Source organism: Malus sylvestris, chromosome 14, assembly GCF_916048215.2.
Source record: "Malus sylvestris chromosome 14, drMalSylv7.2, whole genome shotgun sequence".
In the NCBI taxonomy this organism is placed as follows: Eukaryota; Viridiplantae; Streptophyta; class Magnoliopsida; order Rosales; family Rosaceae; genus Malus; species Malus sylvestris.
In genome coordinates this window covers 25,757,307-25,782,872 of record NC_062273.1, presented here as the reverse complement: position 1 = coordinate 25,782,872, position 25,566 = coordinate 25,757,307, and the positions used below count along the sequence as shown (strand labels likewise).

At 38.7% G+C, this 25,566-nt stretch overlaps 2 protein-coding genes and 1 pseudogene across 4 annotated transcripts; 2 read left to right on the top strand and 1 right to left on the bottom strand.

Moving 5' to 3' along the window:
- The first annotated feature begins 5,124 nt into the window (after positions 1–5,124).
- Positions 5,125–6,676, top strand: LOC126598672 (protein JINGUBANG-like). Its single transcript, XM_050265030.1, has one exon. The coding sequence runs from the start codon at positions 5,191–5,193 to the stop codon at positions 6,403–6,405; it is 1,215 nt and encodes a 404-aa protein (XP_050120987.1). The 5' UTR covers positions 5,125–5,190; the 3' UTR covers positions 6,406–6,676.
- Positions 6,677–8,481: 1,805 nt separating this feature from the next.
- Positions 8,482–10,326, bottom strand: LOC126598622 (uncharacterized; annotated as a pseudogene).
- A 10,678-nt stretch (positions 10,327–21,004) lies between these two features.
- LOC126598627 (arginase 1, mitochondrial-like) lies at positions 21,005–23,706 on the top strand. 3 transcript variants are annotated; one of them, XM_050264992.1, is made up of 4 exons: positions 21,005–21,176; positions 21,430–21,495; positions 21,994–22,153; positions 23,643–23,706. In XM_050264992.1, exons 1-4 carry the CDS (start codon positions 21,018–21,020, stop codon positions 23,693–23,695), a joined length of 438 nt encoding a protein of 145 aa, XP_050120949.1. In that variant the 5' UTR covers positions 21,005–21,017; the 3' UTR covers positions 23,696–23,706. The 3 variants fall into 3 exon arrangements, with proteins under 3 accessions (XP_050120949.1, XP_050120950.1, XP_050120951.1); XM_050264993.1 differs by lacking the exon at positions 23,643–23,706 and adding an exon at positions 22,205–22,249; XM_050264994.1 differs by lacking the exon at positions 21,430–21,495.
- Positions 23,707–25,566: the final 1,860 nt, after the last annotated feature.

The following is a 25,566-nucleotide window of genomic DNA, read 5'->3' as shown; positions in this document are numbered from 1 at the left end:
AAAGACAAATGTGGAAGTAGAGAGAGAGTATAGTTAGTTGGATTTCTAACAGACACATGGTTTTGGTCATAACATTTGAGTGCCATTACCATTAATTATTATTATTCATCAATCACATGATGTATGCAGTGGAAAGTAGATCAAACCAGAAGAGGAGAGTATACAGGCTTTTTTTTCTACATTTGAATATGAATATATATTCCACCTTGATGTTGCTTTCATCACTATACACATACATGTGTCTGTATATGGGGATGATCCGTGGCACCATATTTTTTACACAATCTTTTACTCTGTAATGTATTTTAATGATCTGAACATCAATATTTTTGAACATCTTTCATAAATTATTCTTGTAAAAAATTAAATAAATTTGAAACCATTAAGATATTCATTTGTAATGATGAAAACGGACGGGTACGTTCTACAAAGAACCCTAAACCCTTAATCCAACAGTTATGCGATTTCATATTTTGGTGATTTTTTGTTGACATGATTTTTTAAGGAATACCTAAAAGATAGATAGTTCAAATCGATAAAATACATTATGAAATGGCCTTACAAAAATATGTGTCAAAAAGTGTATAAAAAAAACGGTGCCATTGATCCGTCTATGTACATATACAAATATACGTAAAATAATACATTTCAATCCTTGAGGTCCCCTCTCAGTCCCACCAAAAGCTGTAGGTTGGTATAATTAGGCTAGTGGGAGAAAAGGGTGCTTGAATGAATGATTAGAAATGGAATTAAGAGGGTTTAACATGGTTTCAGAATTGAGATCAAAAGAAAAAGGCTTCATTATACATAATCTTCCCAAAAGTTATTGTTGACGCTCTCAAAAAGTTGATATGCGGTCGTGAAAGTGCAATTTCCCCCGCATATTTTTTTACTTTTTTTTGATAAAAAAACTTAAGAAGAATGATTTATGCACATTTTTTTTAATAATTTATAAACGTTATTTTTCACCTCATGCAGACCGCCTCTTAATTTTGGCTCTTAATATCCAACAACTAAAAATGAGAGGAGTACGTACATGGAACACAAAACATGAAAGTGGGACTAGGGCATGCCTAGCCTAGGACCGTATATATACAGAAGTCGCAGGATGTGGCAGTTAGGATTAGAAGTCACTTACAAAATATGTCTGCATTGAGTCTCTAACTACTAATTCCCCAAGCACTAATCCAACAAGCTGTTTGGCGTTTGGCCAATGACTAGATTAACAAAAGCAAGTGTGTCCCAAATGGAAGGTATCATCAACCAATTGTGGATAACAAGAGCCACTACCAAGAGAGAGACACTATTCTTGGCCTATGATGCATGGATACGGATACGGATATGGAAACGGGAATATGACACGACAAGATACGGGAATACGTTAAATTAATAAGATGAATTGTTGTATGACCACAAGGGAATACGATACAACACAGTGATACAACAGAACATGACACGGAAATATGAGAGAAGACTACCATGTCCATACATTGTGGTTCTTAGCTCAGCAATGCCAATAGGTTCTTTTCTTTTCTTTTCAAAGGCACAATTTGAATTTAAGGGCATGCCAACTACTCTTCGAACGATTTTCAAACCATTCATAAAATTTTCTAATGCATTGAAGAAAATTGATCAACGTAAGACAAGAATCAACATGTCACATCCCGGCCCGGCTCCACCACATCTCAGGCCCGCTCTACCACCGTAACACGATATTGTCTGCTTTGGGCTTACCATTTACTCACGGTTTTGTTTTTGGGAACTCACAAGTAACTTCCCAGTGGGTCACCCATCCTGAGAGTGCTCTGGCCTCATTCTCACTTAACTTCGGTGTTCCTACGGAACCCGAAGCCGGTGAGCTCCCAAAAGGCCTCGTGCTAGGTAGGGATAGGAATATACATTTAAGGATCACTCCCATTCTCGCTTAACTTCGGAGTTCCTATGGAACCCGAAGCCAGTGAGCTCCCAAAAGACCTCGTGCTAGGTAGGGATGGAAATATACATCACAAGTAACTTCCTAGTGGGTCACCCATCCTGAGAGTGCTCTGGCCTCATTCTCACTTAACTTCGGTGTTCCTACGGAACCCGAAGCCGGTGAGCTCCCAAAAAGCCTCGTGCTAGGTAGGGATAGGAATATACATTTAAGGATCACTCACATTCTCGCTTAACTTCGGAGTTCCTATGGAACCCGAAGCCGGTAAGCTCCCAAAAGACCTAGTGCTAGGTAGGGATGAAAATATACATTTAAGGATCACTCCCCTGGACGATGTGGGATGTTACAATCTACCCCCCTTAGGGATCCGACGTCCTCGTCAGCACACTTCTAGCCATGGATTGGCTCTAATACCATTTGTCACATCCCAGCCCGGGTCCACCACATCTCGGGCCTGCTCTACCACCGTAGCACGATATTGTCCGCTTTGAGCTTACCATTCCCTCACGGTTTTGTTTTTGGGAACTCACGAGCAACTTCCCAGTGGGTCACCCATCCTGGGAGTGCTTTGGCCTCATTCTCGCTTAACTTCAGAGTTCCTACGGAACCCGAAGCCAGTGAGCTCCCAAAATGCCTCGTGCTAGGTAGGGATGGAAATATACATTTAAGGATCACTCCCCTGGGCGACGTGGGATGTTACACAACAAGTGACATCCATATTCACGCAAAAGTTCGACTCTCATCTTCATTGTTTCTTGAGCTTCAACCAAATGTAGTCTGATTGATAACTAATAATACTAGTGGAAAACATTTAAACAATCAATTTATACCAGGAAAAAAAAACACATCCCATAATAATACTAGTGGAAAACACTTAAACAATCAATTTATAAAAGAAAAAAAACACATCTCATCTACAGTACAACAACAATCAATTGTAACATCAGTTCGACGCTCATCTTCCCTGTAACTCAAGAAAAAAAAAAGAATTGCTTTATTACTGTAGTCTGATACACAACTGACAATACAATAACAATCTAGCGGTACCTGTTTTTTCTTTCTCTCTCTCTCCAAAATAAGGCTTTAAAGTGCAATTAGAAAGTAGATATGAAATAACGCATCACTTAATTGCCATCAAAGGTGCATAAATAATAAGCCAATGTTTCCATATTGCAATAATGCACATTTAGCACCAACAAAACATCCTTCTCGTGCTCCTAATTAGTTCCATTGGAGGTCAGAGGCCAGTCACCGTCAAAGAGTACGTTTTTATATGCGCCAAAAAGGACCATCATTTGTTAGCCTAAAAAGATGAAGAGAGAACAATTGTACCTACAAAACGATGGGGTCTAATACAAGGGGAGCTCAAACACTTATCACTCTCTGATAGGTCCAGAGGTTCCATTCGTGGGGTGGGTCCCACCTGTCCATTTGATTTTCCATCTGCAGGGATAAAAATGGAGTTGAGATCCTCTCCGAACCTCACTGTCCAAAGTCTAAAGGTTAGTAATTCGAACCGTTCAAGAGAGAGATCTTCAGGCCTTTGATTTGTGTTAGGTGTACCAACAAATTAAGTAAATAAGAACCGTCAGATTGAATTTGAGTGGTTCAAATTTGTTGATTCTTTGACTCTAGACAATGAGATCCGAAGAGCATCTCAACTGAAAAAAAAAATGGGAGTTGAATGCCAAAAAAAAAAAAAAAAAACCCCATATTGCTAGCAAGAACCAGAGAGACACAAACTTTCAATTGAAAGAGATCATCAAGCAATTATGCCCAAGGGCAATGTTGAGCTCACATGTGACTACTCTGCCTAGCTACCCAACCTATCAACTTTCTGTCTTTTTTCTCTTCTGCAGGTAATTTCACAATATTTTAGGAAAACGACTTAAAAGAAATCGAATCACAGCGTTTGAGCCTTGCACTGTAAGTTTGTAACTAAGCAGAGTATCAAATTGATTCACCGCTCAATAGAGACTGAGTCCTCGAGTCCAAGAACTACTTAAGAGAATGAGAACGATGGTTGTGGGTATGTGCTTCATTTCACCTCACCCCAACGACATGTAGGTTGTACAGTGGGGGTTCAAGTCCTCATACCATATTGTTCGTCCATCATACTGATGAGGTCAAATTAAGCACACACCCAAAACCATTGGATTAGAATATTGAAAAAAAATCAAATCGAGAAGCATTTTCTCACTCAGTTATGGAAAACCTTGTACCATTGTTGCTGATCGGGAAGCGGATGGCTCTGCTCACCTGCAAATGCCCTCAAAATTAGATTAATCTTTTGGCCATGCATCATAATTAATTAGGTGGCAATCAGACCTTAAACATGGGTTAATCACAAACCATATTAGCGTAGGTGGAGGGAAAGGGTTGGGTGAGTGGAGCTTAATTTCTCCACCAAAAAAGGGAGAAATTGTTATATAAATATGGTGGAGGGTCAGACTCAGTGACAAAGACAAAACTGAGCAATCGAAATGGGGACCAAAATAGTTGAATCCTGCACTGTTTTTTCATAGGTCCAAACTATGTACAGAACCATCTGATTATGTCCCTCGCTGCATGAAATAGCAACGTTAATGTGAGGGTGTACCAAATTAATCATGCAGCACAACGAGAGAACATAAAACATGCGGTGCCGTGTTATTGGTCTGGGTAGTAGCATTTCGGGGGTGTGATATGTGTTATACTGCCACATGAAGTTATAACATAAGTGAACAATATAATTGATATATTATAAAGTTTAGAATACAAAGTTACAAATAATTTTTTTCATAACGTGAAGGAACTAATAATATCATGCGGTAGAGTGACAGCTACATCGAAAAAGTCCTCTTGCATTGGAGTAAGAGAAGTATGGCATAATTTGATGAAAATCATGATAGATGCACAAGTAATTCCTAGGCTCCACATCCCACCTAATAAACTAATATTTGCTAAGTAATGCTAGAGAGACTAAATTTATAAACTAAATGTTGGAAACTAAAGGACATGGAAGTTGATGATTGATTTATTACTTAAATGTTGATAAACGTGCTTATTCCTATTAATGATACATCATTTAGTTTGCAAATTTAGTATCTTTAGCTTTACCCATATTTGCTACATCACATTTTGCCAACATAGAATCTATTTGTTTATATTTTGTAGCTTTATATAGGCCTCCTAATAATGCTCCAACATTGTTTCCTTCCCTATATAATAACTCATTTTCTTCTCCCTCTCCCTCTCCCTCTGTAACATGATCAGTCATGGAATGCAACTCATCCTATCAGTACTCAGGCAATGATCTCTATGACCAATCAGAGTTTCCCTACCTTTCTTCTGAGCCAAGTCTCCAGTCAGTTCCTTCTCTCACCTCACAATCCCACAGGCAACACAGCTTTCCATCAAACAATTACCACCACTGCCTCACCACCTTGCAGGGCCACAACTCCTACATATCCTCTCTAACCCTAGCCGGAAACTTCATCTACACCGGCTCGTCTGACAGAGAAATCCGGTCGTGGAGGTGCAACCCTTTACTGGAATTCGACAACGAAAACCCTACTCAGCATGATCGCAACATGGTGGCTGCAGGAAAGGGTGCAGTGAAGTCCCTAGCCATTTCAGGTGACAAGCTCTTCAGTGCTCATCAGGACCACAAAATCCGAGTGTGGAAAATCGACAGCCAGGAGCCTGATTTTCGTAAGTGCTCGCGGCTAGCCACGCTGCCAACGCTTGGTGACCGCGCCTCGAAGCTCCTGATGCCGAAGAACCATGTCCAAATAAGAAGGCACAAGAAGTGCACATGGGTGCATCATGTGGACGCAGTGTCTGCACTGGCCTTGTCGAGCGATGAGCTGCTGCTCTACTCCGTTTCGTGGGACCGTACACTCAAGGTTTGGAGCACAACAGACTTCAAATGCTTGGAGTCTGTGACAAATGCACATGATGATGCTATAAATGCAGTAACATCATCAAATGATGGACATGTTTACACTGGATCAGCAGACAAAAAAATTAAGGTTTGGAAAAAGGACTTCGGGGAGAAAAAGCACTTTTTAGTTGCTACACTTGAAAAGCACAATTCTGGGGTGAATGCACTAGCTATGAGCAGTGATGGGTGTGTGTTGTATTCTGGTGCATGTGACAGGTCCATTGTGGTCTGGGAGAAGAAAGATGCGGGTGGGAATATGGAAGTTCTGGGTGCGCTTAGAGGTCATACCAAGTCAATATTGTGCTTGGCTGTGGTGGCAGACTTGGTGTGTAGTGGCTCTGCAGATAAAAGTATAAGAATTTGGAGAGGGGTTAATAGAAGTTACTCATGTTTAGCAGTTTTGGAAGGGCATAAAGGTCCGGTTAAGTGTTTAACTGCTACAATTGATGACCATTGCAGCTCATCTGACTCCTCCTGTGTTATTTACAGTGGTGGTTTGGACTGTGACATCAAAGTCTGGCAGGTCTTTATTCCTAGCGAACTCTAGGACCCTAATTTACTTTTTTCTACGAGAAAAACTTATATGCACATGATATATTACAGTGACGGTATTTAAAGACAATCGTGAACTTTTCACATAGAAAATATGTGATTGTATTGAGATACCGTCGCTGTGACATTCTAGATTGAGTAGTGTGTTTGCTAGTGATTTGGTTTAGTTAATGAGAGGAGGAACAGTGTTTGTACATTCTCTTACTTTGCTTTGGAGGCTATAAACTATAATATAATAAAAGAGATCAAACAATTTCTGAGCTTTCTTTTTTGTGTGCTCTAAATTATTGGGTGGAATTTTTCTCTGTCACAAGATGCATGTGGGAGTCACATTCTTCAGTATGCTCTGGCAAAAATATTAAAAAATCCAAATGTTTAAGTTGTTGGCTATCAGAGAGTTACAGATAGGAAACCCACCTCACAAATGACAAATTAGAAAAATATGGGAAAATCCAAATACATTAGAGCCAATAATTGACTAATGACAAAATATGATATAAATCCCAAATCAAGAGGCTAAATCTCAAATTAAAAATAAATAAATTAATGAAAACTGGAAACACCTTCTTAAAAGTGGCAGATGACATATGTGAAAGACATCACCTAAGAGAGATACACTCCTCTGCTTAAAGCAGGATTGGTTGGCAACTTGGCAATTGACATGCATTAATAATATATATATATATATATATATATATATATATATATATAGATAGAGAGAGAGAGAGAGAGAGAGAGAGAGAGAGAGAGAGAGAGAGATTACTTGTTAATCTCACCTTCCTTTCGCTCTAAGTTGGGTTAATTTAGGCAGCTAAAGCAAGATTATCTTCTAAATCTACCTTCTACAATAAGGAGCTTCTTTGACAGGAGCAGGTAGCCAAAGTAGGACTTATCCAAAGCTGATTAATTAGAAATCTACTTACTTTAATATGTGATTACAAATTTCGTACAACGTTTACGTGGATGTTTAACATGCTAATGATCTACCATTAGTTCTTAACTTCATATTACAAGTGGAGAAGTTAGGTAACACAGTAATTTTATAATCTCAGGACAGAAAGCACACCGTTATTCTAACCTAATTCATTTTGTTCTTCTTTTTGCCTCAAATCCAATCCTTGCTGATTGCTGTCATTTAAATAACGTTGTTGACCTACGAGAAGAATGATAGGTATGAGATTTACCTCCTTTTTTCAAAGATAAGTATCATATTAAAGGATAAACAATAGAACTGATGATCTAATTTGGATAATCTTGTGTGCAGGTGTCAACTATACAGGCAAAGCAAAACGGGTTATCTACGCCACACAATGCTTTACAAGGTAAAACCTAAGCTTAATCCTGATTACGTTCATGCTTAGCAAAGATTTCAAGTACCCAAAATTTTCTAGTTTCTCTTAAGCTACAAAAGCTGACTTCAATCCCCAAACTTTCAGATCAAAAGGGCTGGGTGGTGCTGGCTAAAGGTGGAGCAAACACTGAAGTACGTCTCTGGACCATTAGAATTGACATAGACGTCCAATGTCCTTGTAGAGAGAGAGAGAGAGAGAGAGAGAGAGAGAGAGAGAGAGAGACCCTAAGAAGTACAGATTGACTGAAAGAAAGGTGGGGATGCAATGAGATCTTGCGGATGTGAGTGGCCGGTAGAGAACACCTCGGGCACAATTCAACCAATGTGTAGGTTAGTTTGCCACCAAATGAGGTGTCTAATGGCTCAGCCAGCAATAATTTAATGGTTTAAAAGCAGCAATTACTATGGCACTGAAAAATTCATACTAAAATCTGACCTTATGAGATTATCCTAAATATTTGTTCACTTCCTATTTTTCATCAGCTCAGATCTCATTCTCTAGCTCTTGAGCTCAATTTTTCTTTCGAGTTACTATGTAGATGGGATCAATATTATCCGTTTTTTTTCCCCTAGAAAATTTTCACTGAAATAAAACCTGTGTGAATGTAGAACTGTAAAAGGCTCACAATGGAAATCATGAAAGTTCTCTTGATTTATGAGACACGAAATTATTTGAAGAAACGCCCACGCCAATCTCGATGAGAAATAATAAAAAAAAACTTGCAGAATGTCGCATTTCATTTCCAAAGCAGAAGGTGTTACATAAATAACTGATGAAGGGGGAAGGAACACCAAGCCAATTATATATAACATTTGAACTGGGGGCATCTGAATTATTTTACAATGGTATTTTCTCTGGAGTACCTGGATCGCGAGGATACCTTCTTGGTGTAGGAAAAGTTTTCAAACACACGATGGCAGTTCTTTGTCCATATGGGCTGTGCGATTCCACTGGATACAAACAGAGGTTACATCAGTAAACATGTTTTAGTTCTCTCTCTCTCTCTCTCTCTCTCTCTCCCCCCCCCCCCCCCCCATATACATGATAGGTTTGTTAAGTTTTCAAATAGAGATATGACATGCCTGTGCATTGTTTCAATACGGAAGCACCCAAAATCTGAATTGCTTTTTCTGCATTCCTAACTTCCTCCTGTTCAAATGTGCCAAATATGCAGAGTACTTAATATTTCATATCTAATAGTTTAATTGCACAATAGAAGAAAAAAATGGGCTGTTCGTCACGTTGCTGAAGTAATTAAAGTCACAAATCTCCCTAGACAGAATTCCCACAACCCAAGATTGTTAACCAGTTCAGTTTTTAGTGACATTTTGGATATGATTTCAGAAATGAATGGTTAGTGTGATAAGACTTTTCGATTACATACCTGAGGATCATGGCCCCTTGCAGCAACAAACAAACCGCCAACGCAAACCAGAGGAAGACAGTATTCAGCTGACCACCAAAGTAACAAGAATCAGCAACTCACACATAGCAATGAAACTCAAAATACACATACGAATCAAGACAGGAATTTTTCTTTCCTACCTAAAACTCTCATTTCCGCAACCGCTCTGGCTACCGCTACATCAAATTATTCCCTGAAGCAAATAGCCTGCCCCAAATTCTGTCCTATAACAAAACTTCATATCCTTAATTTGACATCTCTAGAAACAAAATTATATCTACGAAAAAGATGAAACAATACCTCTGCCCTTCCTCTTACAACTTGAACATTCGACAAACCAATGTGACCGACAACGTGTTCAAAGAAAATGCATCTCTTGTTCATAGACTCCATCAGTGTCACTTCCCAACCTATCCAGCGAAACCTGAACAAATTATACAAATTTCCAAAAAACTGCAACAACAAAAAAAATCGGAACTTTTGCACAGTAGTTACTTACCTGGGCAAGCAATAGCTAAGATCAAACCCGGAAGACCCGCACCGCTCCCCACATCTACAAGGCAGAGGTTTTCGGACGAAGGGCTACAGTGAGAGAGATAAGAATTTCTAACAGGCGGTATGATTGCGAGCGAGCCCTCAATATGCCTCTCCATTACCTCATCCGCCTCCTTAACGGCTGTCAGATTCATTTTCTGCAAGTTCAAAAATTTCATCAATTGGTAATCTTTTCATGATTTTCCCACAATTTTCTGAGCAACCAAACAGAGCATAAGTGTAAAGAGAGAGAGAAAAAAACCTGGTTCCATTGGAGAAGAGTGTCGACATAGAGATGGACTTGCTCTTTTTGGCGGGAATCTAACGTCTCAAAGTAAGACGAGCTACGAATTGCGGCGGCGGTTAGGGTTTTGGGTCTGAATCTTTACGGACAGAGCGTCGCCGGATTTGATACCGGAAGGTGTTTGAAGAAAGTCCCCAAAGAGAATTGAACTGCGCAACGGCTAACTAACATCTTTCCCGCGCTCTCTGTCTCGGCCTCAACGGCTTTTCATTTCTTATTCTGAACCAAATTGAATGTGGGCTCGTTCAATGGGCTTTAATATTTCATAAATCAAATAATTTAGGCCCAAATATTAGGGCCCGAGTAAGAATGTTGGGCTAAGAGACTCTAAAACTTATGTGGGCTCAGTTCGGCTAGCCTGACTGCTCAATATTCTACTTGCACCTAAAAGGCGAAATGAGTATGAGTATGACTAGAGCATTTTTATAATAAGTATGGAATAGGAGAAGATATTAACTGTATGAGTATGACTAGAGCATTTTTATAATGAGTGGAGACATCGTCGAGTCAAATGAGGATATGTCAAAAAGTCCACATCAGTTATAACAATAATAAAAAAACATCCTTAATCTTTTTCAACCGAAATGTCAATTTCTATGTGGCATGACATGAAAAGGCAACAGAGAAAGTTGCTTTTCATAATCTATTTTTAGTAATTAATAAATGCTTTTCATAATTTTTATACTTATCTTTTGTTTCAAAATACTAATTACAACAACAACAACAACAACAACAAAGCCTTTTCCCACTAAGTGGGGTCGGCTATATGAATCCTAGAACGCCATTGCGCTCATTTGTGTCATGTCCTCCGTTAGATCCAAGTACTCAAGTCTTTTCTTAGGGTCTCTTCCAAAGTTTTCCTAGGTCTTCCTCTACTCCTTCGGCCCCGAACCTCTGTCCCGTAGTCACATTTTCGAACCGGAGCGTCAATAGGCCTTCTTTGCACATGTCCAAACCACCGGAACCGATTTTCTCTCATATTTCCTTCAATTTTGGCTACTCCTACTTTACCTCGGATATCCTAATTCCCAATCTTATCCTTTCTCGTGTGCCCATACATCCCACGAAGCATTCTCATCTCCGCTACACCCATTTTGTGTACGTTGATGCTTCACCGCCCAACATTTTGTGCCATACAACATCGCTGGCCTTATTGCCGTCCTATAAAATTTTCCCTTGAGCTTCAGTGGCCTACGACGGTCACACAACACGCCGGATGCACTCTTACACTTCATCCATCCAGCTTGTATTCTATGGTTGAGATCTCCATCTAATTCTCCGTTCTCTTGCAAGATAGATCCTAGGTAGCGAAAACGGTCACTTTTTGTGATCTTCGCTAGATTGCTCCGGTCATTAGTGTGGATAAGTATATAAATGGATAGAGATAGGAAAGCAAACACAAGATGTACGTGGTTCACCCAGATTGGCTACGTCCACGGAATAGAGGAGTTCTCATTAATTGTGAAGGGTTTACACAAGTACATAGGTTCAAACTCTCCTTTAGTGAGTACAAGTGAATGATTTAGTACCAATGACATTAGGAAATATTGTGGGAGAATGATCTCGTAGCCACGAAACTTCTAAGTACCGGAGTGTGGTATCGTCTTGACTTGCCTTATCTGTCTCATAGGTAGATGTGGCATCTTCTCTGGAAGTACTCTTCCTCCATCCAGGGGTGGTATCTGTAACTGGTGGAGATGCACAAGGTAATGTATCAATTTCACTTAAAGCTTACTTGTAGTTTCATGCTTGGTCAAGCGAGATACAAACCATGTAGTAGGAGTCCCCCAAGTCGCCGAGCTGGGGGATCTGCTGAAAGAGGTGACAGACAAGGTAAGCAATCAGAGCTCCGGCTGATTGTTCACATTCTCCCTATCTTGCAGGCAGCATGAAGGATAAAGAGAAGAAAAATGAGGAGAGATGATATGGGATACTTTTGCTTTTGAAGAAGTAACTTTCCACATGCTTATTCTTGAACTAGGCTGGAGGGTTTTCTGATTTCCTCCAGAGTATAAGGCCGACTGAAGAATTTGAGGGTCAAAACAAGTCCATCAAATCTAGAGTACGTTCGACCCTGCTGATATGGGATACTTTTGCTTTTGATAGAGTAGTGGATGTATCGGCACGTGTGCTGTTACGCTTGTCTCCACATGCTTCCTTGTATCCTTCTCACTTGCCCTATCTGTTCCTCAGGCAGATGCGGTATCTTCCCTGGAAGCATAAGATGTTGAAGATGAGTACTCGAGAGCAATGCCAGGTAAGTAATCAGGTAAGGGGTTCCAGGCAGTCAGTTCCTGGCTGGAAGCTTGATTCCAAGTGCTGACTGATTGCTCTCTTTCTCCTTGTCTTGCAGGTAAGAACAAGGCCAAAGGAAAAGACAGGGAAAAAGCATGATATGGGATACTCTTGCTTTTAACCCTGATGATATGAGATATTCTTGCTCTAGTATAGCTTGTTTACAGAGGTATTATCGGGGGGAAAGAAAGCTGAATATTTCGAAAGGCTTTGTTGGGAGTGCCCTCTCAGATAAGAGAAAGGGTTGAGCATTTTTGCAGGTCTGCCTGTCCGTTAGGGATGGAAGTCGACATATATAGGAGTCTCCCTAACATCAAGTAATAATGTTATTCCTTTACCCTCCTTGGTTATAGCACGGTAGTGGGAGCTGCCAGCTTCACATGTTTTAACTCTGTCAGAGCACTTTGAAAAAGTGGTTTGTGGTATTTGGAAAGCTGATGTTGCGTGTGAAGATTACAGACCTGTCGGGGGTCTGGCTCTCGAGATTCGGAGAATAATGCCTCTTCGATTTTTGAGAAAGCAATCCTGCTGGGGGTCTGGCTCTCGAGATTCGGAGAGCGGTGTCTCTTCGATTTTTGAGAAAGTAATCATGTTGGGAGTCTGGCTCTCGAGATTCGGAGGGTCGTGCCTCTTCGATTTTGGAGCAAGCAATCTTGTTGGAAGTGTTTTCTCGAATGTGAGTAAAGGTTGGGCATGTTTGCTAGTCTACCTTGCCACGAAGCACAGAGGTTGACACACAGTTACTTTCCAATTATCCAGCAGTGGTACTGTTCCTTTACCCTCTCTTCGATTTTGAGAAAGTAATCATGTTGGGAGTCTGGCTCTCGAAGATTCGGAGGGCGGTGCCTCTTCGATTTTGGAGCAAGCAATCTTGTTGGGAGTGTTTTCTCGAATGTGAGTAAAGGTTGGGCATGTTTGCTAGTCTACCTTGCCACGAAGCACAAAGGTTGACACACAGTGACTTTCCAATTATCCAGCAGTGGTACTGTTCCTTTACCCTCTCTTCGATTTTTGAGAAAGTAATCATGTTGGGAGTCTGGCTCTCGAGATTCGGAGGGCGGTGCCTCTTCGATTTTGGAGCAAGCAATCTTGTTAGGAGTGTTTTCTCGAATGTGAGTAAAGGTTGGGCATGTTTGCTAGTCTACCTTGCCACGAAGCACAGAGGTTGACACACCGGGACTTTCCAATTATCCAGCAGTGGTACTGTTCCTTTACCCTTGTGGGTAATAATATGGTAGCTAGACCTTCAAAATTTATGTGTCTAAACTTTGTTAGTGTTGTTTCTTTGCAATTCTTTTACCCTTCTTGGTCAGAGCGATGTAGTGGGAGCTGCAAGCTTCACGTGTCTCAACTTTGTCAGAGAACTTTGGCAAAGTTATCTGTGGTACCCATGAGCTACTGTTATGTGTGGGAAGTGGGTGATTGAACAGTACGATTCATGTGCTTTCTACTTCGCCAGAAATCTTCGACAGAATGCCCATAATTTCCGCAAAGCTGAGTGTGCGTGTGACAGGTGCTGACAAGGCTGGAAAAGTAGGTGCCTCTTCGATTTCTGAAATTGGCCCTCGTGGTCTCTGAGCAGCCCAGCTTTTGAGAAAGCAAGCCTCTTCGATTTCTGAGATCGGCCTTTGTGGTCTTTGAGCAGCCCAGCTTTTGAGAAAGCAAACACCTCTTCGATTTCTGAGATCGACCCTCGTGGTCTCTGAGCAGCCCAGCTTTTGAGAAAGCAAACGCCTCTTCGATTTCTGAGCAGGCGCCTCTTCGATTTCTGAAGCTTCGTCGAGTGCAGATTTTTATAGGGGCTGACATTTAGTTCCAAAGCACACTTGAATATCCACCAGTAGAAACTCCATTCTTGCACTTCTAAGATCTTGATTTGTCCGACCTCTTCTCTCTTCAACACCTTTGAAAATGTCTGGCCCCTCCGACCGTCGTTTTGACTTGAACCTTGTTGAAGAGGCATCCCCGCCTTCTCCAGACAACATATGGCGCCCATCCTTCGTCTCCCCTACTGGTCCTCTTACCGTTGGGGATTCCGTGATGAAGAATGATATGACCGCTGCGGTAGTGGCCAGGAACCTTCTCACTCCCAAAGATAACAGACTACTTTCCAAACGGTCTGATAAGTTGTCTGTTAAGGATTCTCTGGCTCTCAGTGTTCAGTGTGCAGGTTCTGTGTCTAATATGGCCCAACGCCTATTTGCTCGAACCCGCCAAGTTGAATCATTGGCGGCTGAAGTGATGAGTCTCAAACAGGAGATTAGAGGGCTCAAGCATGAGAATAAACAGTTGCACCGGCTCGCACATGACTATGCTACAAACATGAAGAGGAAGCTTGACCAGATGAAGGAATCTGATGGTCAGGTTTTACTTGATCATCAGAGATTTGTGGGTTTGTTCCAAAGGCATTTATTGCCTTCGTCTTCTGGGGCTGTACCGCGTAATGAAGCTCCAAATGATCAATCTCTGATGCCTCCTCCTTCTAGGGTTTTGTCCAGTACTGAGGCTCCAAATGATCCCCCTCCGGTGCCTTCTCTTTCTGGGGCTCTACCGACTGCTGAGACTTCTCCTAAGCAACCTTTGTGAAGGCTCCCTCTTGTTTGTTTATTTTGACTCAAGTATATGTACGTATTTGTAACTTATCGGGGGTATCAATAAATAAGCTTTCCTTCATTTCAACGTATTGTGTTAAATACACCAAAGCCTTCTTCGCTAAGTTCTTTGAATTTTCTTTTTTTGAAGCTTGTATGTTGAAGCTTTGTGAGTGGAGCATATAGGTTGAGGTAGTGTTCCCTTAATTTCCCGAATGAGGAAAACTTCTCGGTTGGAGACTTGGAAAATCCAAGTCACTGAGTGGGATCGGCTATATGAATCTTAGAACGCCATTGTGTTCTGTCCTGTGTCATGTCCTCCGTTAGATCCAAGTACTCTAAGTCTTTTCTTAGGGTCTCTTCCAAAGTTTTCCTAGGTCTTCCTCTGCCCCTTTGGCCCTGAACCTCTGTCCCATAGTCGCATCTTCTAATCGGAGCGTCAGTAGGCCTTCTTTGCACATGTCCAAACCACCGTAACCGATTTTCTCTCATCTTTCCTTCAATTTCGGCTACTCCTACTTTACCCCGGATATCCTCATTCCTAATCTTATCCTTTCTCGTGTGCCCACACATCCAACGAAGCATCCTCATCTCCGCTACACCCATTTTGTGTACGTGTTGATGCTTCACCGCCCAACATTCTGTGCCATACAGCATCGCCGGCCTTATTACCGTCCTATAAAATTTTCCCTTGAGCTTCAGTGGCATACGGCGGTCACACAACACGCCGGATGCACTCTTCCACTTCATCCATCCAGCTTGTATTCTATGGTTGAGATCTCCATCTAATTCTCCGTTATTTTGCAAGATAGATCCTAGGTAACGAAAACGGTCGCTCTTTGGTATTTCTTGATCTCCGATCCTCACCCCTAACTCGTTTTGGCCTCCATTTGCACTGAACTTGCACTCCATATATTCTGTCTTTGATCGGCTTAGGCGAAGACCTTTAGATTCCAACACTTCTCTCCAAAGGTTTACAACTGTAAAAAATAAATAATGTAATAAATAATAGTTTAAATTTGACAAATCAGTTGAAGAACAAAATTTATAAAAAAAATCAATGTGCCACATAAGCCTTCAAATTTAAAATTTGTGTTTAAACTTTGACGTCTCATTTGGAGATGGTCTAAAGCTGTCTAATTGGAGCATTTCAATAATGATTGAGAATTGCAACCGGAGGAATTAGAATACACAAATAAAATGAAATAACAAAAGAAATTCGATACCACTGTCTAACTAAACCCACTTTATTACCAAGTTATAACTTCTTTTTTGGTCAAATACACCGAGTTCAAATTGCATCTCATACTTACCGTATTTGAGATGAAATGACATCCAGATTTTGTTGAGATATCATATAAAATTGATATGATTTTGACGCTAATGGTGCAAATACAAGTCCATCAAACCCCCGTACTGACTAAAAACGAGATTGATATACATTGTAGCAGATAATTTTGCTCCTCCTTTTTTTTTTCTCTTTAAATTTGCAAAGGCATTTTCTTGTCCATGTAAATTTGATGCAATCTTGTATTTTGAGATGTAAACTGCTTCCATGTGCTGATGCGCATGCTTTTGGTTGTGCTCCAACTTGGGCATTGAGTGCTCTGTGAAACTAGTGTCACAAAATTTGGATGACCAAAACCCAAAAATGTTCTCTTAGTTAGTTACTTGGTGACCAAGAAATAGATGGTTAATATGAGCTGCACGACAAAGTTAAATCCCACCATTCATTACGATCCAAAGGCTAATATTAGAAGAAAATAATCACCGACTGAAAATCGGGACATGTGTCTTTAACAAAACACCAAAAAAAAAAACCCATAAATTTCTTTTGTTATGAATAATGTTAGAGAGAACAAAAAATGACATGTCACCAGTTGAAAATAAATAAGTTAATCAAAACTTAACTAATAATCCAATCATTAACAATCATGTCATTTGGTTAGCAAATTTGGTTTAAAAATTTGATCTCTCTAGCATTACCAATTTGTTATTATCAAGTGATTTGTGATTTGTGTTAACCCAAAATGAGATTCATTTTTTCTCCGTAATTAATATAAATCTTTCTCGGTCTAGCAAAATACCAGGACTCTCTATGTCGTCGTCCTTTTTCCTGCTTTGCATTTTAGGAATGTTGAATGTGTGGCTTGACTTGGCCACCTATATTTTTGGACGTCTCAAACACGTTACTATGAGCAGAAGCAGCCCTTCTCAAGTTGAAGGGAATCAATGGATGTGTGAAAGTCCTGGGAACTCTGTATTTGCTATAATACTTACATATCTAATATAATTATCATTTCGATTGTCAGTTAAGGATTTTATTAAAAGTTTATGCGATAATTAATATTATAGTTTGATAACATTTTTCTTTATTTGTAATAAAAAAGTTTTAGGTTCAAATCGTGAATTATGAGTTTGTAACCAATTTATTCGCCTCACTCATTGGTGTGAATATAGCAAGGAATTCCAAAAGTATTAAAGAAAAAGTATTAAGAAAAAGGTGTAAATATAACAAATTTATTATCTCCACCCTTCGTGTGTACTTGTAACACTAATGCCTCATTTGGTATTGATTTTTTTCACAAAAACTGTTTCAATTTAAAGTTAAACAGTAAAAACGTGATTGGTAAAAAAAAATATTCTACCTATTTTTAACGCAGTGGCCTTCAGACAGTAACTTTTAAAAGTCTAGTGATATTTTATTTTCACTTACTAGTACAAAAACATGTTTGCGCGACGGAAACTTGCGCGACGAAGCAAATTTCGTCGCGCAAAGTACTTTTGCGCGACGCTAAACACCCTACGTCGCGCAAGATTTTGGCGCCAAACCGAAAATGTTTTACCGCTTTTTTTCCCAACTTTGCGCGACGCAAGTGCACACACAGGGGCCTTTTTCTTCGCACTCAACCTCTCTCTTTCAGACTCTCTAGCTCTCTCAACCCTCACCATCTTCACCTTTAGGTATTGTATTTATTTCATTAATTAATTAACTATTTATTGATTAGATTTATGTTCGGATTTTTTTATTTTTGTGTATTTATGTTTTTCTTTAATTATTTTCTAGAATTTGCACTTCTGAGTTTTGCATTCAAGCAACATAATGTTGTGTCTTTGTTAATGCTTATTTTGAACAATTGAATGAGTAGAATGAATGACTAGGAGTATGAAGGATTTTGATTGGTTTAGGGAAACAAAAGCTAAGAAACTGCAAACTGCTCAGTTAACTTGATCTAATTTAGGGATAGATTGTTGCTCAGATAAAATCGATGCAAATTCAAAACTTGAAACAAATTAAGAAGTAATTAAACAACATGCACAAACCTAAATGATCCCACATAACCCAGAATTCACCCAAAAAAATGCTGGTCAACCCTAAATTGTAATCGAAAATCAAAACGAAACGAAGAAATTTTTTATCTCGATCATAAATATACGGGGGGAAACAAGATTGAAATAGATATGATACCTTATGTTTATGCCCTCGCTTGCCCACCTCTGGCATTCCAGCTCCACCATTTGTTGCAACAATTTCAGATGAATTTTTATTAATTTATTTCTCAATTTTGTTGAAAACCCACTCGGACATTGCGCATTGGAACAACCCCATGTTAGAAATTGGGTCTGAAATCGCACACATTGAGATCCTTGGAGCTCTACTAATGGACTAAAAGGAAAATGACCCATTGAAAGGATGAGATTCTTTATACCTTTATTGTAAGGTCGGTTGAATCATCAAGGACTTGGATCACGAGACGGTTGGATGACCATGAAAGTTCCCATGCAGCTCTGATGGAGACCTTGTATACCTGATCCCATACACAAAAAGCACCATACTTGAAGGCTTTTTGTTTGATTTTCTCACAAACCCAAAAAATAAAAATGGTAAAAACAATCATATATATATATATATATATATATATATATATATATATATATATATATATGTAGTAGACGACGTCGTATGGCACAACCAACAACATCATGTACAGGGGAGAGGGAGATGGAGAAGGAGAGGGAGAGGGAGGAGCAAAAAGGAAAAAAAAAAAAAGCTTTGCACGACGTAGGTACACCTGCGTCGCTCAAAACAGCTTTGCGCGACGCAGGTGTACCTACGTCGCGCAAAGTTTTTTTTTTTTTTTTTTTTTGCTTTTCTTTTGGAGCTCTTGCATTGCCTTTTTCTTTTTGGTATCCATTTGTGTAAATATTTTAAATTGACGATTGATTAGTTCCTTATATTCATATAGGATCCAGGAGTGTAGTTGTAATTGTTCTAAAAATCCCCGCCTAGCCGCCTAGGCCCCGCCTAGGCGTTAGGCCCCAGCCCACCGCCCCGATTAATGCCTAGGCCCCATCCCACCGCCTAGACCACCTAGGCACCCACCTAGACACCTGCCTAGCCCGCCTAGGCACCCGCCTAGACCCGCCTAGGTTGCAACTCACTTAGACAGAAAATACATAACTTTCATTTTGCATTTTGTTTTTTTCCAATAAATTGTAAGAGACTTGTTGCATACTTGAATGAACAAACATTATATCCTTATTTCACATGTTTTCATTATGTTCAAATACTTCATGATATATATGCATTCTATTTTGTAGTTTATGATGAAATTATATATATTTCAAGTAGAAGCAGACACTTACTTACCTGAAATATGATAGATTTACTTAAATCCGCCTAGTCCGCCAAGGCTCCCGCCTAGGCCCCGCCTAGGCGCCTAGGCGCTAGGCCCCAACCCCAACCCACCGCCCGACTAGCGCCTAGCGACTTTTAGAACCTTGGTAAAAAATCATCAAAATCGGAGTTAAAATAACCGTTAAATCGTGATTTTTTCGTTTATAACCGTTGGAATTTTTTGTCCCGTTGCTTGATCTTTGAAGGTTTTTATTTTTTGCAATTTTTGGCGTATGCGATCTCGACACATATACAAACAAGTTTGACAGTTGGATCGTTGAAACTAGTTTCGTACAATGCATATCTCATTAAAACGTTAGATTCCCTAACACTTCGATTTTATTTATACTTTCATCAAGTATAACATAAGATTTTGTGGTATCCACTTGTGTAAATATTTTAAATTGGCAATCGAATTAGTTCCTTGTATTCATATAGGATCCAGGAGTGTAGCTGTAAAAAATCATCAAAATCGGAGTTCAAATAACCGTTAAATTGTGATTTTTTCGTTTATAACCGTCGAAAAGTTTTGTCCCGTTACATGATCTCTGAAGGTTTGTTTTTTGCGATTTTTTGCGTATGCGATCTCGATGCATATACAAACAAGTTTGACGGTTGGATCGTTAAAACTAGTTTCGTAGAATGTGTATCTCATTAAAACATTAGATTCCCTAACACTTGGATTTTATTTATACTTTCATCAAGTATAACATAAGATTTTGTGATATCCACTTGTGTAAAATATTTTAAATTGACGATCGAATCAATTCGTTGTATTCATGTAGGATCAAGGGGTGTAACTGTAAAAAATCATCAAAATCGGAGTTCAAACTACTGTTAAATCGTGATTTTTCGTTTATAACCGTCGAAAAGTTTTGTCCCATTACTTGATCTCTGAACGTTTTTTTTTTCCGATTTTTTGTATATGCGATCTCGAAGCATATACAAACAAGTTTGACGGTTGGATCGTTGAAATTAGTTTCGTACAATGCGTATCGCATCAAGTTAAATGGTATATATATTTTATTAAGTAAATTTAAATTTATTTATTTTTTACGTATAACACTTAAGAAATTGAATGATATGTATATTTATTAAGTAGCTACCAATTTATTAGTCAGGTTTTTATTAGAAAAATATATTATTGTGAGTTTTATGTAAACAAAAAATTAAATTTAAAATAAGTAAAGCCACATTTTCAGTAATTTTTATAATTATTTTTTTAAATTAAAAATACCTTGCGCGACGTGAATTGTAAACCTTCGTCGCGCAAGTTTTGATAATTTTGGCGCAAATATGAAAAATAAGCGCCAGTTTTGCTCTAGTTTTGATAATTTTGGACAAAATATTCCCACCCCTTCGCTCCACGCCCTCCTCTTCGCAGACCCCTTCTCTCTCTCTCTCTCACTCGGTCTCTCTCTTCTGTAGCTTCCTCCTCTTCGCTCATCATGCCGTCTCTCTCCCGTAGGCTTCCTCCTTTTCGCTCATCACGCTCGAACCCCAAATCACCCCAATCTCGAACCCCACTGTCGGTTGTCTCTCTCCCTCTCGTTCTAAACGACGGGCAGCCACCACCCCCTTCGTTGTGCTCGTCTCTCTCCTTGAAAGTAAGTCTAATTACAAATTATGGAAGTGTGAAATTAAGGATTTTGATTGTGAATTGAGATGAATTTTAGAATTTAGGGTTTTAATTTGGGATACTAGGGCATGAGATGGATTTCAGGGTTTAAAAAATTGTGAATGGGAATTAGGGTTTTAATTTTGAAATGGGGATTGAATCAGGGTTTTTATTTGGGATAAATTATTAGGAAATGAGCTGAATTTCAGGGTTTAAGAATTTCTCTCTATGTATGCTAATAGTTGTCGTTACGGAGTCGAATCATAGATGCTTCTCTCACTCTCATTAGTGAGAGGGCAAAGCTCAAGGTATGCTTTTTCCTTGTTGGGTTGTGTTTAATTTTTTGTTTATGTGATTGTGTGAGTGGGTTTTTGGACGTGGAATGAATTATTCGATCAACATAACTCGATGGAGAATAGTTTACCATCGAAGGACAGGTGTACGATTTGAACGATCTCATCTGGCTTGTTAATTAGGTTGTTATGACTGATCCTATGGTCTTCTTGGAATTATTTTTAATTACAACCAGAGCTTCTCAGTTGTGACATTACTCTGATCATTCTCAAACTAATTTTACTAGCTGCTAGCCAATAGGGTGGGTTTGGTATTCCGTTTTTCTTTGGCTTCGGTTCGATTTTTTTGGGGTTTCGATTTTTCGAACCTATTCCTACTAGCCAATGTGTATCATCTGTAGTATCACATTATCTTTTATTAAATATGGTTAATGTTAATGCGTTTGGAATTGGTTTTAGTGAATTGGGTTTTATTTGGTTTTAGTGAATTGGGTTTTATTTGGTTTTGTGCAGGGAGAGCTTGTGCGTGCTTTAGGAGGAGCTGTGGCATCCACATCTCTTCTTGGAGTTCCTCTTGGACATAACTCCTCGTTTCTTCAAGGGCCGGCCTTTGCACCTCCAAGGATTAGAGAGGCTATCTGGTGTGGGAGCACCAACTCAACAACTGAAGAAGGTATCTAATTATCTCAATTAGTAGCAAACTTTTGCTTCTCAAAACATTCAGTTTCGAGAAGATTGGCTGCCCTGCTCGTGTTCTAATTAGAATAACTTTTATGTTATAGTTATATATAGATGTTGAATGTTTTGCTCTTTTTTATCAGTATTCCAATTGAAAATTCTTCAATAATCTTCTTGAAGTAAATATAATTAAAATTTTGGGCGATGTAAACTAGTATGCAAAAGTAAAATTAGTGTTCTAGGTAATCACATTTTATAGTGTTACTATGAACGAATTTTGTAAATCGTCGTGTATGGAAATTCAAAAGATAATCGGGGTAGGTTGGATAAGAAATGAAGTAGATGAAATTGTTTGTGGGAGGTGTAACACAAACAGATATTTACCACCCAAAGAACAATATCTTCTTGCACTGGTATGGACCTCTCTGGAATATTGCATTCCATGACTAAATTGAAGCTTTTGGACTGGTTTATAGCTTTTCCTTGTTCTATAAACTATAGTAACACTAAATAAACTATAAAAGATTTATAACAATAACAGGCGCGGGGGCGATGAACCTTGATGAACCTGCCATACATATTCTTGATCAAGTGAATGCTTGAAGTGCTAGTTTATAGCATGAGCGTCAAGTGCGTATTCCTTGCAACTTCGCATTTATTTCAAACAGGGCTAATATTTTACCTGTAAACTTCTGCATTTCTTGTTTTAGATAGCTACGTTACCCAGCTCCCCCTGATATCTCTCACTTCGTTGCGTAGTCTTTATCTATAATTTACTCTTAAAATTAACTTGTTTCCTCATCTTCTCTTGTTGAACTTCGTGATGCTTTTTCCTTTTTGCAGATACATTTTTCCTGTTTATTTTCTCATTGGTGGTGTTTGTGTTTGGTCTTATTTGGGCTTTATTATAGTTTAGGTAATGAGCAATTTTTTTTTTTATGCAAAGAAATTATATTGTATGAGATTTGCACCATGAGATGTCTCATGATGTAAAAATATTAAATATGATGTTGTAAAAGAAAATGATGATTGCATATTTAGTGTAGACTCTCCTTTTAAGTTGTTCAATCATTTAGCCGAAACGGAGGATTTATGGTTTCTTCTATTGGAATACCTATGTTCAGGGATCTTTTCAATTTCAAGTGTGTTACAAATTGAATTTAATTAAAAAAGAGCTGAAGAAGATGACTACCCCTGGAAGTGATGTTTCTGATGATGTTTTAACTACAAAGACGGCCTTGGATGATTGTCAATAGAATTGGGACGGTAACCCCTTTGATAGACAATTGAGACAGCTTGAATGTCTTAAATACTTATTATTTTTGAAGATTTTTTTTGTACTTTACTAATTTCTAATTGGTAATGCACAGAGTACTGAAATTATTTATGGGTTTGTTTTATGTAGCTTAAGAAGTAGACATTTCATTGTTGGGTTTGTCTAATTCTTCATTTAGCTTTATATTAGATTGTTGAAATTAGTTTAGTTACTTTGCAGGGCAATGAATTTGGATTTTTAATACAAGAATCCAGTGCTTAGTTTGCTTCAATTACAGGTATTTAACTACATTTACAAGCCATGAGATAATTTTTGCCTATTTTGCCACTTGGTTTTTAAACTGCACAGATTCATACTTCTATAAGATTGACAGTCAACCTGTGCATTAAATGGACTGTTTATTATCTTTCAGTTAATTAGATTGAAGCAATTGAGGCTGACAATTTCTGGTTTGATCATCAATTGTTGATATGCTACTTATCTAATTGGGAATCCTGTCTATATGCATGACCTGATGGCTGTTATATTATTTATGCAAAAATTATTTTTTGTGATGATGCTAAATGATTTGTTAGATTGCTATCAATTAGTCTAATGAATGGCTTGTACGAAGTAAATTGTTTTTGTACGGTACTTTGATCATATGAATTAGTTACTTTGCATGGGGAAAGCGCGAGTTCATGAGGCGGGTGCTTCTTTTTCCTGATCGAACACCGCAGAGGTCGATGCATTGAAGGAGGAAGTGACAACCCTAAAAGATCAGCATGCGGTCCACGGAGAGCATATGAAGGCCCAGAGCTAGGAGCTGAAGGCCTATGCCGGGCACGTGAGAGACCTTGTACGAGCCATACAGATGTTCGGCCTCCAAATCTCGCTACCAGTACCTGATCTTGCTACACCTTCGACCTCCGAGCCACTTCACCCTGCCGATACCCAATAGCCACTTCACCTAGAATAGTTGTAGTTTTTTCTTTTTTGTTCGGACATCTTGTATGTACATTTTCATATATTTTATAATTAAATACTTTTCTTTGGTTAATTAATTATTGTTTAGAATTTAATTACAATATTATTAAAAATTAAAAAAAAATATTTTTGACCAAAGCTAAAAAGCGATCTAATCCATTTTGCGCGACGTAGGCTGCGTTGCTCAAAGTCATCTTGCACGATGCAGGGACATGCGTCGCGCAAACCCTTCTTGCGCGACGCATGTCCCTGCGTCGTGCAAAGTGACTTTGCGCGACGTATGTTTCTTTTTTGTCGCGCAAATCCTTTCGTCACTGCCTTGGCGCGACGGTTAGTGCGCGACGAAGGTTCGTTGCGCTAAGTTTTGCGCAACGTATTTTTGACTTTGCGCGACGAAGGACTTACGTCGCGCAAAGTGTTTTTTGTACTAGTATAAATAAAGATTTAACATTATGAATTAACTTCGTTCATGACTCAGTGGATGAGGGAGTTATTCATCAAGATACTTAGTTTTCAATTCACGAAATTTTATATTAATGATCGAAACCATTCAAATACTTTGTAAAGATCATTCCAAAAAAAAATTAATAAAATAAGAAATCATGTAGTCATTCAACTATATAAAAACAAATGACTAAAAGTATTATAAAATGTCGATTTATTTACTACAACTGATTGACTAAATGACCTTATAAATTTTTTCTAACTTTATGCATGTACTACAAGTAAATCACACACATGCCAAAACATTTAAAACGAATAATAAATCAAGAATATTAGATTTTATCCAACTTTATGCATGCAGTACAAGTCAACAAATATTGTATTCTGAACGAATAATTCCAAAGACAAAGTAAAGAATGAATAATTCCAAGGACCAAGACTTTAAATTGCTAAAGGTATGGCTATGTTTTAGTCACATATTGTATTGCCTCTCATAGCTACTTGTAGCCCCACCTTTGATTGTGCGTGTTTGAGATGAAATGACAAATGCATTGGAGAAGGAGAACCATTGGTTATTTTATTGTACAAAGATTTTCACAAGTATTGAATAGTCTTGTTATTTTATTGTACAAAGATTTCCACAAGTATTGAATAGTCTATTTTCAATCTTGTCCATTTATTCTTTACTATTCATCATTACGTACTATTGAAGAATTTTCTCA